At 45.6% G+C, this 14262-nt stretch overlaps 1 protein-coding gene across 1 annotated transcript in view; it reads right to left on the bottom strand.

Annotated features, from left to right (window-relative positions):
* Positions 1-259: 259 nt before the first annotated feature.
* Tln2 (talin 2) overlaps positions 260-14262 on the bottom strand; it is a 340653-nt gene continuing 326650 nt past the window's right edge. The window contains exons 55-59 of the mRNA XM_042687576.1: positions 8492-8617; positions 5477-5539; positions 5204-5386; positions 3104-3229; positions 260-1167 (exon numbers count right to left, since the gene is read on the bottom strand). Of these exons, the coding sequence (XP_042543510.1) occupies positions 1039-1167; positions 3104-3229; positions 5204-5386; positions 5477-5539; positions 8492-8617 (627 nt within the window). The 3' untranslated portion in view covers positions 260-1038. The remainder of the gene's footprint in view (positions 1168-3103; positions 3230-5203; positions 5387-5476; positions 5540-8491; positions 8618-14262) is intronic.

Genomic DNA, 14262 nt, shown 5'->3' with positions numbered 1-14262 from the left:
GGATGCATCTTGACTTTAGGAATATTAAGATACGGAAAAATAACAATGTCTTCTTTCTAAACAGGCTCCTTTCCATCCTGCAATTGGAGCCTTCTAAGAGCAGAGAGACTGATGTGGAACTTGAAGATGGGGTCATCCTATTTCGGTTGAAGCCCCCTTCCCCCCGCCAATTCCTTTAAATAGGGGTGCAGCATGATTGTCATGGGGAGGGGGGCATTGTTTGTATGCATGCATCTGTAGGAACTGAAACAGCCTTGGGTAAGGAGCCCATGTGTTTTATTCCAGCCCTTGCCCGTCGGGCCCTGGAAGCTTCCCGCAAATCTGCCCTTTGGAGGATGGAGGAACAAATAAAAAGAACTGCTTGATTTTCTGGGCCACACATTACAAGATGGGTAATGATTGTACAAGGAGCTTACACAAGGAAGCAAGAAGGCGTGCAAATGGGTGAGATTCTTTACCCCTTGGGTGAGCTAGTGCTCGAGACATGGAAGGGGTGACCTCAGGGCCCCTTCCAGAGTTCACCTAGGTTTGTGTTTTCTGGCTTTTAGTCACCATGTCCAACTCCAACTTCCATCTTCTCTGGGAAGGGAGAAGGATGTCTGTGGGTGTCCGTGGTATATCAGTGGTCCCCAGGGCCACTTTTTTTTTTTTTAACCCCAAAGATTGTTTCACAGAGGCCCCAGAGCTGTCTTAGAGGAGGATGAACAAAAGCAAAAGGTTTCTGAGAACGACATAATACTGACTTCTTGTTTTGGGTAACAGTCCACAAAAAACGTGTACCCCTCTCTCTTGAGATATAGCGAGGTTTGAGGGGAGGTGGCAGAGGAGCTCTGGGTGGGACACTGTACCGTGTGACGTCATGATTACGCAGCGTATGCCGACAGGACAGAGGAGTAAGAAGGAGACTCCAGACTCTGGGATCCTCCCCCCAGAGAGAGGCAGGCAGCTGCTCCTAAGTTAAGTGCGCCCAGCTCTCAGGAATACCATCTGTCCAGTTCTTGTGGGGGCGATTCCTGGGCTGGCCATCCTGGCCTGGTCTTAGCCTTCATCCTCCCTCAGCTCAGTGGGTAGGAATTTATACTGCTGCTGGCGGATCTGGGCCAGCTTTTTCCTCGCTTCTTCCAGTTCTCGTTCTTTCTTTAACATTTCCTCCTGGGCTGCGATGATCTAGAAGGAAAGCAAGCAAGAAGCAGGATGGATCGAAATGCTTCTTAGGAAACGGCTCTCTCTCCCATGGCCCCTGGCACAAGCGAACACTTATGCACTGAGGAGCTGTGTTCACAGCACTTGGAGATCAGTGGTTCAACTGCTCTAAGAAAACTACTTCTGGAAAGTGACTTCCTGCCTAGGTACCTGGCTGAGGTGTTAGCACTTCACATGGATTATCCAGTCCACCTTCATAGCAGCCTGTGAAGTTTGTCCTAGTCACAAAGTCCTACTTGTCCAACAAGGAGCCTGAAGCTGAGAGGTGTGGGTCTGGCTCATTGGAGTCACTCAGCTGGGAGAGGAAGACTAGGGCCAGGGATGTCGATGCTAAAGCAGGTACCCACAACCATTAGGTGGCCTTCAAATATAGTTGGCTCTTAGCACTCAAGTTCCTGGGCTCCTCACAGACAGTAAAATTCATGGATGCTCAGATCCCTTTTGTAATGTGCATAGTATTTTCATATACCATTATGTACAACTTCTTGTACACTTTAGTTTGTCTCTAGTTACTGAGTATCATCAGGTACTGATGGCTAGCCTACTCAGGTACTGGCTAGCCTACTCAGGAGACTGGACCAAGAGGTGCAAAGCAGCCTGAGTAGAAAAGTTCTGTGTGGCTCTGATTTTCAATTAACCACAAAAATGCCAGACTGGAGGTGTGGATCAAGTGGTAGAGCACCAGTCCTGAGGAAGAAAGCTGAGTGAGAGCCTAAGGCCCTGAGTTTAGATTCCAGTCATGCCCCCCATAGAAAGGCTTTGTACAGAGTTGCTACATGGTATTTAGGGAAGAGTGACAAGAAAAAGTCTATACACCTTCAGTACAGATGTAGTTTGTTTCCTGAGTATCAATCAACAGTTGATTGATCTAAGGGTAAAGAACCTGTATCTAGATGCAGAAGACTCTATTCATTTCATGTTCCTAAGGTATGATCTGAGGAATATTAGCCAGTAGGTAATTATGTGGCAACAGTTAGCTTATGTTCAAGAAAGCCAAGAAAGTTCCTTTTCTTTGGGCCTTTTCACAACCTTCGCAGAGCTAACAAGTTTTGTGTGGGTGTTTAGTGCTGTGTTCCCCAGTTTTATTTATAGGCTCTTCTCTGTGGAACTTCTAATGGGACAAGGGCACCAAGGAAGGTATAGTTAGGTAATCATGCACCCCACATTGCCCAGTGGTTCAGAGGAGATAGTGAGGGCATGGGGAAGGAGTCACTGCAGAGTTCCTGGTGCTGATAAGAAAACCAGCCCCAAATAACTGATCATTATTAACACACATCAAAAAACAGTAAGCCTGGTTTCCTGGAGTTGCCTCCTCCCTCTCATGCTTGACAATGCAACCCTGCAGAAGTGTGATGAGCGTAGTCCTAAAAAGCTTCTGGAACAGTAAACATCCATTCATTCTTTCTGTGGGGCCAAATGGCCAGAGAGGGAAACAGCCCCAAATCTATCATTTTATTTAGGGGATAACATTGCTGACCTCCAATTTCTGTTCCCTGAGTTTTAGCTATTTGGTTACTCAGGAAAAGACTACATTTCCCAGCCTCCTATGCAGCTAGGTTAGCCATGTGACTAAGTGTTAACCAATACTATGAGACAGTAAGAGATGTATGTAACTTCAGGGTCATGCCCTCCCCTTCCTTTTGCTTTTCCTCTTTCTGGCAGATGAAAAGTGGGGGTAGTCAATGAGCCAACCAAGTAGCCAAGGGCATCATCTCAGAGCTAGGGAGAATAAGAACTATGGAGTTGGTAGGGTGGGGAGGGGTAGGTCTTAGACACAAAGAAACTATATCATCTTGGAGAAATACATGGCCATCATGTTTAAGTAGCTGTTTCCTTGAGCGCCTGTTCTAAGTTAGCACTCACCTTGGGAGTGAACACTGTTCTGGGTTTAGTTACTAACCTGAGCAATGCCTCCCACGAATTTTGTTTTCACTACGACATCATCATCATCAGCTTTGCCAAATGCTGCCTTCTGGGCTGCACGGACAAGATTGTCTGAGGCTCTCTTCACAGCGTTACCTGCCGCCTGGAGAGGGAGCAACACACAGCCTATCATTAGCCACCACCTTTAGGTCTGGCAAGAACAGAAATGAAGGTGCAGTTCATGAGTCTAGCAGTTCATTTATCCTCCTGTTACAGCACAGAGGTGCCAGCCAGTGAGTATCCATCTGACTATCTATCTGTCTATCAACTCTACCAACACGAACACCTGCCTAACCACAGTCATCCATAGATGAGTGAGACATAGTTCCTGGCCCCCAAGGAGTACATGCTTTTGAGGGAAACTGCAATCATATAATAAATGACTACAGCAAGGTGGGGTGTGTGTGTGTGTGTGTGTGTGTGTGTGTGTGTGTGTGTGTGTGTGTGTGTGTGTGTGTGTGTGTGTGTGTGTGTGTGTGTGTGTGTGTGTGTGTGTGTGTGTGTGTGTGTGTGTGTGTGTGTGTGTGTGTGTGTGTGCAGAAGTCTGCTCAGGGTCCACCTCCATGGACCCCTGACTTCATTTTAGTTAGTACATACTTGAGGACTTGGCTCAGATAACACTTTTTCTGGTCTGCCATGGCTCTACCTGTATGCCTTCCTTAGGGCTCCTGGAGTGGTCTGTGCCAGCTTCTTAGCAACTCTGACCAACCACACTGTCTCCTTCCAAGCCGGTGATGACTTGGGAGCAAAAGCAGTAACTCCAATTTTTGCACCCCAGCACCTGGTACAGTCACTGCCCAGAGTTGGCATCATGCATGGAAGGTATCTTGAGGGTCTGAAGGGGCTAGGAATGTATAATTCACACATTCACCTATTTATATTAGAAGTCAAATGAAGGTAAGGAAGGAGGGTTAGAGAGGCTCAGGAGGACCATGCACTCTGGGCCTTCCAAAGTAAAAGGAGTTCTGAATTCTGGTAGAACTGTTCACCTATTTCTGTGCTTTATGATTTTATTCATGACTTACATATTGCATAGAGTTTAGAAATATAGCTAATCTACACTATAACACTTAACTATAGTGAAATTTTAGAAATATTGGAGAACAAACAAAATGTGCAAAGTATAGGGAAATTCTGGCATTTTTTCAGCTGATGTAATTCCATGCAACCGTTACAAATGAGAGTCATGAAGAATGGAGCCTTGTCTCGGAGGGGGGAAAAATGTGCATGCTAACATGTGAAGTGAAACGGGGGCAAGATGTATCTTGCTATGATCACAACCAGACAGAATCATCTTGTATGTCAATAACAACAGGAAGAGAAAACAATGGGCCATTTGATGTGTGAAGATGTTGAACCTGTGTAAAATTTTTCGAATGTTTCCTTCATTGTGTTTGAAATATATTTTTATAATTGAAGCAACTAGAAAAAACATGTATGTGGGTATATATACATACATATTTGCATATGTATGTATATACATAAGGATTTGATAGTCACTTTCATAAAACATGTTCTCTGGGCATCCTGAAACACTCTTTCATAACTCCTCTGCTGGAGCAAATGGTGATCTAGGGGTTCCCCTGAATCGGACACCATGTTAGAGGTGACGGATGCCACAAGGACGATGTGGTACTAGACACAAATAAAAATAAAAGCAGGAATGCCATGTGACAAGAACCATCAGAGTGGCCAGGCCAGGGACTTTGGCAGAAACAGAGAAGGAACTGAATGCCTGAATCATCAGAGAGGGCTTCCCAGAAGGGGAGCCTTTGAGACAAAATCACAAAGGACAAGTAGGAGTTTGTCAGCCTGGGCTGGCAGGAGGCCAGGCCACTCTAGGTAAACAGTGTCCCCAAGGCATGAGCCGGGAAGGCCCAGGTTGGGGAGGTGACCACGGCAGGCAGCAGATGTGGAATGCATGGACTCACGAGGCAGAAGATGAGGCTGGAAGGTGTGACGGAGTTGGCTGATGGAAGGCCTGGTAGGTCATGCCAAAGAAGTGAGACTTATCCCCTTTCGTGACACTTACCCGCTCCAACAGGAGTACTTTCCCACCAGCATCAGTGACCATTACCTGTAGCCGCCTCATGGCCTCTGAATCCTGGTCGGCTTTCACCTTGCAGGCCACCAGTAGCTGAGCCGTGGACGCGGCCACCTGCTTGGCGGATGAGATGAGTTTCTCTTCACTGGCGTGCCCCTGCACGGAGGCATTGGCGGCCTCACAGAGGCTGCTGGTTGCAGCTGCCACCATCCGGGCCTGAGGATAGACAGAGAGAGGTAACCCAAGGTCCTAACTTCCCTTGGGGCATCCTCAAAACAAATGGGGAGGAAGCAGAAGGTGACTCACAGCAGAAATCAGCCCCTGGGACCACTGGCCGTCATCTGCAGCATTGGCAGGGATGGAGCCCACCTGGAGAAGGAAGGAGAGATCTGCAATGAGAGCTGGCAAGTATGGTGGCAGCACAGCACCTCTTGGGACCCTTCCTCGCCCTACAGCTAGACACACGACACACAGGGCTGTCTGGTGGTTTCTATCCATCTCACCATCCTGAGAATCAAATACCCTCTCCGAGATGCTACCCACAATGCCCCTGTTTCCATACCAGTCACAGGGGCAAAGGTTGCTGCTCAGAACAGCCCCCATTTAGCTGCTGTTGTGTTGTTTATTTATTGTTATAGCTTTTTAGGGAGAGAGGAACCAGTGTTTTTTTTCTTTTTTGTATGTGTGTGTGCTAGTCCTGGGGCCTGAAGTCAGGTCCTGACTGCTGTCCCTGAGCTCTACCACTTGAGCCACAGCGCCAATTCTGTTTGTTTGTTTGTTTATTTATTTTGGTGGTGGTTAATTGGAAATTAGAATCTCATATACTTTTTTCTGCCCAGGTTGGCTTCAAATCGTGATCCTAAAATTTCAGACTTCTGAATAAATAGGATTACAGGTATAAGCCTCCTGTACCTGCTCAGTACTAGGGTTTGAACTAAAGGCCTCATGCTTGCTAGACAAATACTTTACCACTTGCCCTATCTGCTTTTATACTTTTTTGATAGGCTCTCATGCTTTTTGTCTAGGCTGGCCTTAGGTCTGTGATTCTCCTATTTCTACATTCTGGATTATAGGCATGTACCATTGGCCTGGCCTCCTGCCAGCCATTTTTGGGAAATGGCTCAGGGATGATGGTTTGGTGATATTAGTGTGTATGTGTGTGTGGGGGGTATAGGGGGAAGGAGGGTTCTGGGGCTTAAACTCAGGGCCTTGACACTGTCCATGAGCTTCTTTTGCTCAAGGTTAATGCTCTACCACTTAAGCCACAGTGCCACTTCTGGCTTTTTCTGAGCAGTTTATTGGAGATGCGAATCTCACAGACTTTTCTGCCTGGGCTAGCTTGGAACCATGATCCTTAAATCTTTACCTCCTGAATAGCTAGGACAACAGGCATGAGCATGGCCTGGTGATGCCTTTATACACTTATGTCTTCTGCTGACCTTTCCCCCATGTGAAACATGGAAGCCACCAAGGCCTCTTTCAAGGGCCAATAGAAACTCGAATTACTCCTGATTCCCGATTCTTCAAGCCATGCTCTGAGTTTCTGGCAGACATTTCAACAGGGTAGTGCATTTCTCCCTGTAAAATTGAGGGTGGGCTCTTGTCTTAGGAAATTCCAGATTATTCTGTTAGGTGTGAGGAGAGAGGAGGCTGGAAGGAAGAAGGATCTAATCTTACTTACAAAACATGGCAGTAATAAGAGATTTTTCTATCCAGATCTAAAGGGTGTAACAGGAAATAACCTTTTCATGCACGGAGATGCTCAAAAGGTACTGAGGAGCACCTCAATTTGAAAACAAGGTTGGGGAATCTGTCAGCAATCACAGGGACCTGCTCAGTGTCAGATCAAACCCTAAGGTCCTGCATAGAATCCTACAGTCTACCCGAGATCAACGGGCCCTCCTTCACCAACTGTTCAAATGTTTGAACATCAAAGTTTCTTGGAGGATAGGAGATCGGTCAAGCCCAAGCAGGAGTATTCCCTAGTGTATAGGAATAATGTCTAGCACACAGACAAGCTCTGTTCACGTTGAAGTAAACTGAAGTCCTGAGGCTGGATGTCCCATTCAATGAGGCATTTGAAGTCTGTGTGGTAAGATCAGCACCCTGCTGAGCATACAGGGCTGAAATGAGAAGGACAAGAAGACAGCAACACCACTGACAAGAGGGGAAACACACCCACACGGATCCTGAGAAAAACTAGATGATGGTTGAGAAAGGTCAAAGTATGTGGATTGGACGAAGACACAGTGGCTTTCTAGGAGAGGATGCACATTTATGGTCAGGCAAAATGCTTCTTATTCTATGACAGGACACAACCCATCTTGCCTTTCATCACCATACACAAGTAGCTGACAGTGACAGTGACCAAAGTTCCCAGCCTACAACCTGAGAGACTCTAGCCCTCAATTTAACAAGTTTTTGCATTTGAGAGACCTTGATTGGACAGGATGGGCCCACACTGTATGGTAAAAGCAGGACCCATGATGTATTTTACATCAAAAGAATGCTCTATCTCCTGAATTAATCTAATGTACCATTAGTCTTCTGAACTATTAAAACAACAACAACAAAGATACGTCTGTTGTAATGCAGACAGCATGGTGACTGGCGATAAAGTAGACCGGCCTTTAGAACAACAGCTATGGAAAGTGCTAGCTGCAGAGTTGGCCAGCATTCAATTGAACAGTCTTTTTTTTTTTTTTTTTGTTGGTCATGGGGCTTGAACTCTGGGCTTGGGCTCTGTCCCTCAGCTCTTCAGCTCAAGGCGAGCGCTCTACCACTTGAGCCACAGCACCACTTCCGGTTTTCTAGTGGTTTATTGGAGATAGGAGTCTCACGGTCTTTCCTGCCCGGGCTGGCTTTGAACCGCGATTCTCAGATCTCAGCCTCCTGAGTAGCTAGGATTACAGGCGTGAGCCACCGGCGCCCGGTTCAGTTGAACAGTCTTAAGCCAAGTGGAGCCATCTGCAGTTGCAAAGCAGGATTTGAAAGCACCTGGTCTAGGGTGCTTACTATGTTATTCCCCAGGAAGCTGGGACACTTTGCATCTCTAAATAGCCTAGTGTACAGTGAGACTGGAAGTGCCTCCTCCAGGCCCTGGTTATTTTCCTTAACAAGAAGCAGATGTGAAGCCAGAAACCAGTCCTTGCATCTAGCTGTCGAAGGGTAAGCAGAGTTTTTCGGTGGCAGGCAATCTGGGAGGGAGGAAAGCAGAATACCCAGCATGCAATCTCTTCTTTAAGCTGAAGCTTTCTCTTCTTTTCTTGGGTGTCTCTCCCCCATGGATGCTCTCTCTCCTAACTAGCCACGTTTACCCACCTTGCCTTGGGCCACCAGCTCCCTCTGGGCTGCTGAGGCTGACTTGACCAGGGCACTTGTGGCAGCAGCAATGGATTTAGCAGCTTCTAAGATCTGTTCTTCAAAATCCAAGGTCTCATCTGCTTGCTACAACCAAAAGAAAACCATATTATGTGCAATTCATATTCACAAAGGGTTCTTTCTGCCCAATTACTTACTGTGCAGTTACCTGTCTCTTCATTTGCCTATGGCTTTTTTTTTTTTTTTTTTTTTTAAATCACTAAGTTACACCTAGGGTAGAAAAACCTAAGTTGTCAGGAGGCTTCTCGATCTTCTACTCCCTTCCCTCACCCTAAAAGGTAAAAGCTGGTAGCAATGAGATTCTATATTTTCAATCAGGAAATTCTAGAATGAACTATTTCCTGCCCCTTTACCAGAATCTTTAAAGAAGCAGAAACTCAATAAATGTCAATAAGAAATAAGCCAAATCAGCTGGGCACCAGTGGCCAATGCCTGTAATCCTAGTTACTCAGGAGGCTGAGATCTGAGGATCGAGGTTCAAAGCCAGCCCGGGCAGGAAAGGCCATGAAACTCTTATCTCCAATAAACCACCAGAAAACCGGAAGTGGCGCTGTAGCTCAAGTAGTAGAGTGCTAGCCTTGAGCCGAAGGACAACACTCAGGCCCAGAGTTCAAGACCCATGACTAACAAAAAAAAAAAAGAAAGAAATAAGCCAAATCAAAGTAATAGCTCACAGAATGCTTAAGATGTGCTGGTACCTTACAGATACTGTAAGAGATGATAGTAGGGTACAACAAAATTTTCCTTGTGTGTGTACTAAAAGAGATGTTGCATTTAATTTATTGTTTTGTTTTATTCACTCATCACCATCATCATCATTATTATTATTATTATTATTTTGGGTCCGGTCATGGGGGCCTGAATTCTGGGCCTGGGCGCTGTCCCTCAGCTCTTCAGCTCAAGGCTAGCGCTCTACCACTTGAGCTACAGTGCCACTTCTGGCTTTTTTTTTCTTTTCTTATGTGGTGCTGAGAAATCGAACCCAGGGCCTCAGGTATGCAAGGCAAGCGCTCTACCACTGAGCCACCTTCCCAGCCCCTTATTGTTATTTTTAGTAGTACTGGGGTTTGAACTCAGGGCCTTATGCTTGCTAGGCAGGAGCTCTACCACTTAAGTTATACCTCCCTTTTGGAATTGGTTAGTTTTTGAGATAGGGTCTAATGCTTAGGTTTCTTCATGTAGCAAGGATGACATATATGAACAACTCTGCCCAGTTATCATTTGAGATAGAGGGGGTTTGTTTGTTTGTTTGTTTTGCATTTAAGCTCACCCCAAATTATGATCCTTCCAATCTCTGTTTCAAAATAATGAGTTTTCACAAGGCCAGGCCACTCTTTATGGCACCCATGACAGATGACCTCATACCAGAGGTTCAAAATCAGCTCTGTAATGGGGCTGTATGGAACACTAGACAGGATAGACAACGATTTCCAGATCCCTGGTCCTTCCCGCCAGGGGCAGGGGCGGGTGGTGGTGGTGGTGGTAGGATAGCACTGAGGTTTGAACTCAGAACCTCACACTTGCTTGGCTTTCTTGTATGTGGTTTGCATTCTACCACTGAGTCATACCTCCAGCCAGGTTTTCTGTTAGTCATTTTAGAGCTGGAGTCTTGTAGACTTGAAGATCCTTAGATCTCAGCCTCCTGAGTAGCTAGGGTTGTAGGTGTGAACCATGGGGTGCTTGGCTTGGATCCCTATTTTTAATGGCCATATCTTGAACCATGAGACATGCCTTTCTCATTTTATTATTACTACTCAGGTTATCAAAACAAAGTTATTCTGTATATCTAGTGGAGAAGACAGCAGCATTTTCTAAGTCCTAAGACAGAATGGAGATAGTCTTCTTAATTAATTAATTAATTTATTTATTTATTTTTTGGTTCGGGTCATGGGGCCTGAACTCTGGGCCTGGGCGCTGTCCCTCAGCTCTTCAGCTCAAGGCTAGCACTCTACCACTTGAGCCACAGCACCACTTCTGGCTTTTTTCTTTTTGCTTATATGGTGCTGAGGAATCGAACCCAGGGCCTCATGCATGCAAGCAAGCACTCTACCACTGAGCCACCTTCCCAGCCCCCTAGTCTTCTTATATTTGAGAAAATTCTTGCTCAAAAACTATTCAGGACAGAAATGGATTCAACTCCATTGAATTCATGGAAGAGTACAGAATATGCTTCCTGAAATATGAAAATGACTCATCTAAGACATTGACATAAAAGGCACTGCTACGTATAGGCTCCAAATAAGTTATATTAAGCTGTTAAATCCTTAAATCTATCTATCTATCTATCTATCTACCCATCCATCCATCTATCTCTCTAATATATTTATGATACATATACACATTCAATGACCTGTGGTTAAGAACTTTTCTGGAAATTCATTCTGCAAAAGCAGGACAAATAAAGCTCCATATTTTCGGGACTCATTTCTCATCTGGGGTGACTTTGGCTAAACCATGGGCTCGAGCCTAGGCACACTCTGCAGCATACAATCCCATCATCAGATTCCCAGTTCCTCAAATTTGAAGCTTTATAAAAGTGGAATTTTCTTAAAATTAATCATCAAAGTTTAGTACTTATAAATTGAAAAGACCAATTTTATTTCATTACATCACAACTGATTTGAAGAGCTCATCCTACACCTTCCGCTGCCCTGGGTTTTTTTTTTTTTTTTTCTTCCTCTTTTGGTAGAATGCATGCTTAAAATAAATATGTCATTTGGGAATATTTTTGACACCCACAGACTTTTCTGGCATTACAACTGTTAGAATGTTCTTTGATGGATTCCTATTTTTCTTGCCATGCTATTTCTGGGCTTTCATGACAAAGCACAGAGATTTAACTTTAGGAGCTCTGGTATTCTGACTAGGAATACCAGAGTTTCTGCTCCCAGCCCCCTAGAAAGAAAGGCTTAGGAAAGAAGATGGGATGATGGCAGGCACGAGGGATGGATGGTCAGCCTGTAGTCTAGTCCCAGGTTGTGCCATATTCCATGTCTGCTGGGCTCTCTCTCTCTCCTGCCAGGGTTATCCTTAGGACAAAGTACCCACCCTGCCCATCTCTCATGCTGAAAACATAGCACATGATGTTTCCTGGGACCACTTATCTTATAGCCTAAGAGACAGTGCATTTCCCCAAGCCCAGTGGGTTTGGTGAAAGGCCCAAGCACCTTGCCCTTAGTTTCCCATGAGCTCCAGGGCCTACCAACTAGCAGAGTGGAATCTGGAGAAGGGAGGTGAAGGTGTAGGATGTCGCTGGGCGATGAGGAGGAGGGGGCAAAGGGAGAGGAAAAAGCAACACATATCTTCATTTTTATTTTGTGTTTTGGCCTTTTGGGAATTCTGAGAACATAACTTTGGCAGTGATTCATTCTCCATTCCCACGGTACTCTCGGACAGGGTTGGTTTTAGTACTGAGTCATACACAGAAAGCCTGGGGTGATGTACAGTAGATACTCATGAATGGTTAGCAATTATTTGCATTATTATTTCTACTAGTACATATAGTTTCGATAGCTTTAAAGACTGCTTTTGTAAAGGCCATTTTCTCTGGCCGACTTATATTTTGTATTATATTCTTGGTAGTAGTGAGCATTCTACTTGCCCCTTCTGGTTATGATTTAATTACAAAAAATAAAAGCATGACATCAAGGTTAAAGTGTCCAATAAGATACAAAATGGGGGGAACTGTTTGCAGCTTCTCCCTTCAGTCCCAGGCCAGGTTTTGGACCACCTGGCCACTGGCCTCTGCTCTGCATTGTCTGATAGGTGATTTTGGGGGGCTTCATACCCTTTTGTGATACCAGCCCAGCAATTTCTCTGGTCTTCAGGTGACACAGGCTTCTGTTCCATAGTGATTTGCGTGTGTGTGTGTGTGTGTGTATGTATGTGTGCCAGTACTAGGGCTTAAACTCAGGACCTGAGTACTGTTCCTTAGCTTTTTCACTCTATCACTTTAGGCCAACAGCTGCATTTCTGGCTTTTTGCTGGTTAATGGGAAATTAAGAGTCTCATGGGGTTTTCCTGCCCAGGCTGGCTTTGAACTGGGATCCTCAGATCTCAGCCTCCTGAGTAGTTAGCATTATAGGTGTGTGAACCACTAGTGCCCAGGTTCATAGTAAATTGTTTCGAAGGCACTGACTGAAATAATCAGGAGCAATACCTTCCCAGAGGAGCTCAACCTCCTTCTGCTTCCTTTTTACAGATGTGCCATTCTCCTTGATGGCTCCCTGGGCCATCAAGAATGGAGAAAGGGGAGCATTTCCTTCTATTCTTTTCTCCCTCTTTTTTTTTTTTTGTCAATTACATTCACAAAAGAGAAGCCAAAGGCACCTTCAGGAGATGACCACAGGGCCACAGCCCTGATTCCTCGCCTCCTTCCCAGAGAGTGCTTCCGTGTAGGGATTGCCTTGTTGAGAGCCAGAAAGTACCCTGTCCCATTTTCCTCAAAATCAGCTCCACCACTCAAAGAGCAACGCATATGACCCTATTTCCTGTTAGTTCTTGAATGTCTACGTAGGAAGCGTGGCTAATAAAAATCCTTTCAAAGATTGAGTGTGATAAATTTGGTACAGTCTAAGGCTCTTCTGCAGGAAGTCCCTGCATGTCTGAGGACTGGCTACACTGCTGATAGTCATCTGGTCTCATTCTTTGTACTCCCACACATCATTGGACCTGGGACCAGTGAATAACACACAAGTGAGCTCACAGCCCATGGTTTAGCCACCGAGGAAACTTCTCCTCTTTACAGCAAAGGACAGCTGAAGTTGTCTCTTCTTATTCCCACGCTTTTATTGTTTTTTTGGTAACAGGGCCTCACACTCTTGCTCACTTAGAGTTGGCACTCTACTCCTTGCTTGATCCATGCCTCCAGTCTGGCATTTTCCCAGTTAACTGGAGATGGAGTGTTGCAGGTTTTTCTGCATGGGCTGGCTTCAGTGCTATCCCTCCAGGTATTTAGCTTCCCGAGCAGCTAGAATAAAGGTATGAGCCGTGGTGTCCTGCTCCCTTCACCATATTAATCAGTACCGAGGGAATACTGCCAAGAGCAAAATTTCCAAAAGCAATGTGGAAATCGCACCACTTTAAGCAAAGGGGTTCAGTGGAAGGCCCTTTCAAAACTACAATCACCTACTGTTGCTTTTCCAAGGCCATTTATCATTTTAGTTGACAACTGTAAGTAGACTCTCAAGACTGAGGCTACGGTACTTTTCACCATGCGAAGGTGGCCACTTGTGGCAGGCTCTCGCAATCCATTCTGCAGGGCACCTGCTGACACACACCTGCTGCCAGACCTCAGTGGACAAGACTGCAGGGACTGGTGTTGCTTCACTCTGGAAAGCAGGACTCCAGCCCTGTCTGTATCTTCCCTGTGTCATCCTATCTTTGCTTTTGCTGCCTGAGACCTGTCATGTTACATCGACTTGTGAGCACTTTGGAGACACTAGAGTTTCCTTCCTTCCTTCCTTTTTCTCTTTCTCTCTTTCTTTCTCTCTGTTTGTTGTGGGGCTTGAACTCTGGGCCTGGGCGCTGTCCCTGTATTTTTCAGTTCAAGGCTAGTGCTCTACCACTTGAGCCACAGTGTCATTTCCAGTTTTCTGGGGGTTAACTGGAGAGAAGAGTCTCATGGAATTTCCTGCCTGGGCTGGCTTTGAACTGTGATCCTCAGATTTCATCCTCCTGAGTAGCTAGGGTTACAGGCATGAGCCACCAGC

The sequence above is a fragment of the Dipodomys spectabilis genome, unplaced genomic scaffold (assembly GCF_019054845.1).
Source record: "Dipodomys spectabilis isolate Male_0828 unplaced genomic scaffold, ASM1905484v1 ptg000108l, whole genome shotgun sequence".
NCBI classification, from domain to species: Eukaryota; Metazoa; Chordata; class Mammalia; order Rodentia; family Heteromyidae; genus Dipodomys; species Dipodomys spectabilis.
This window is presented reverse-complemented; position numbering and strand designations above follow the sequence as displayed.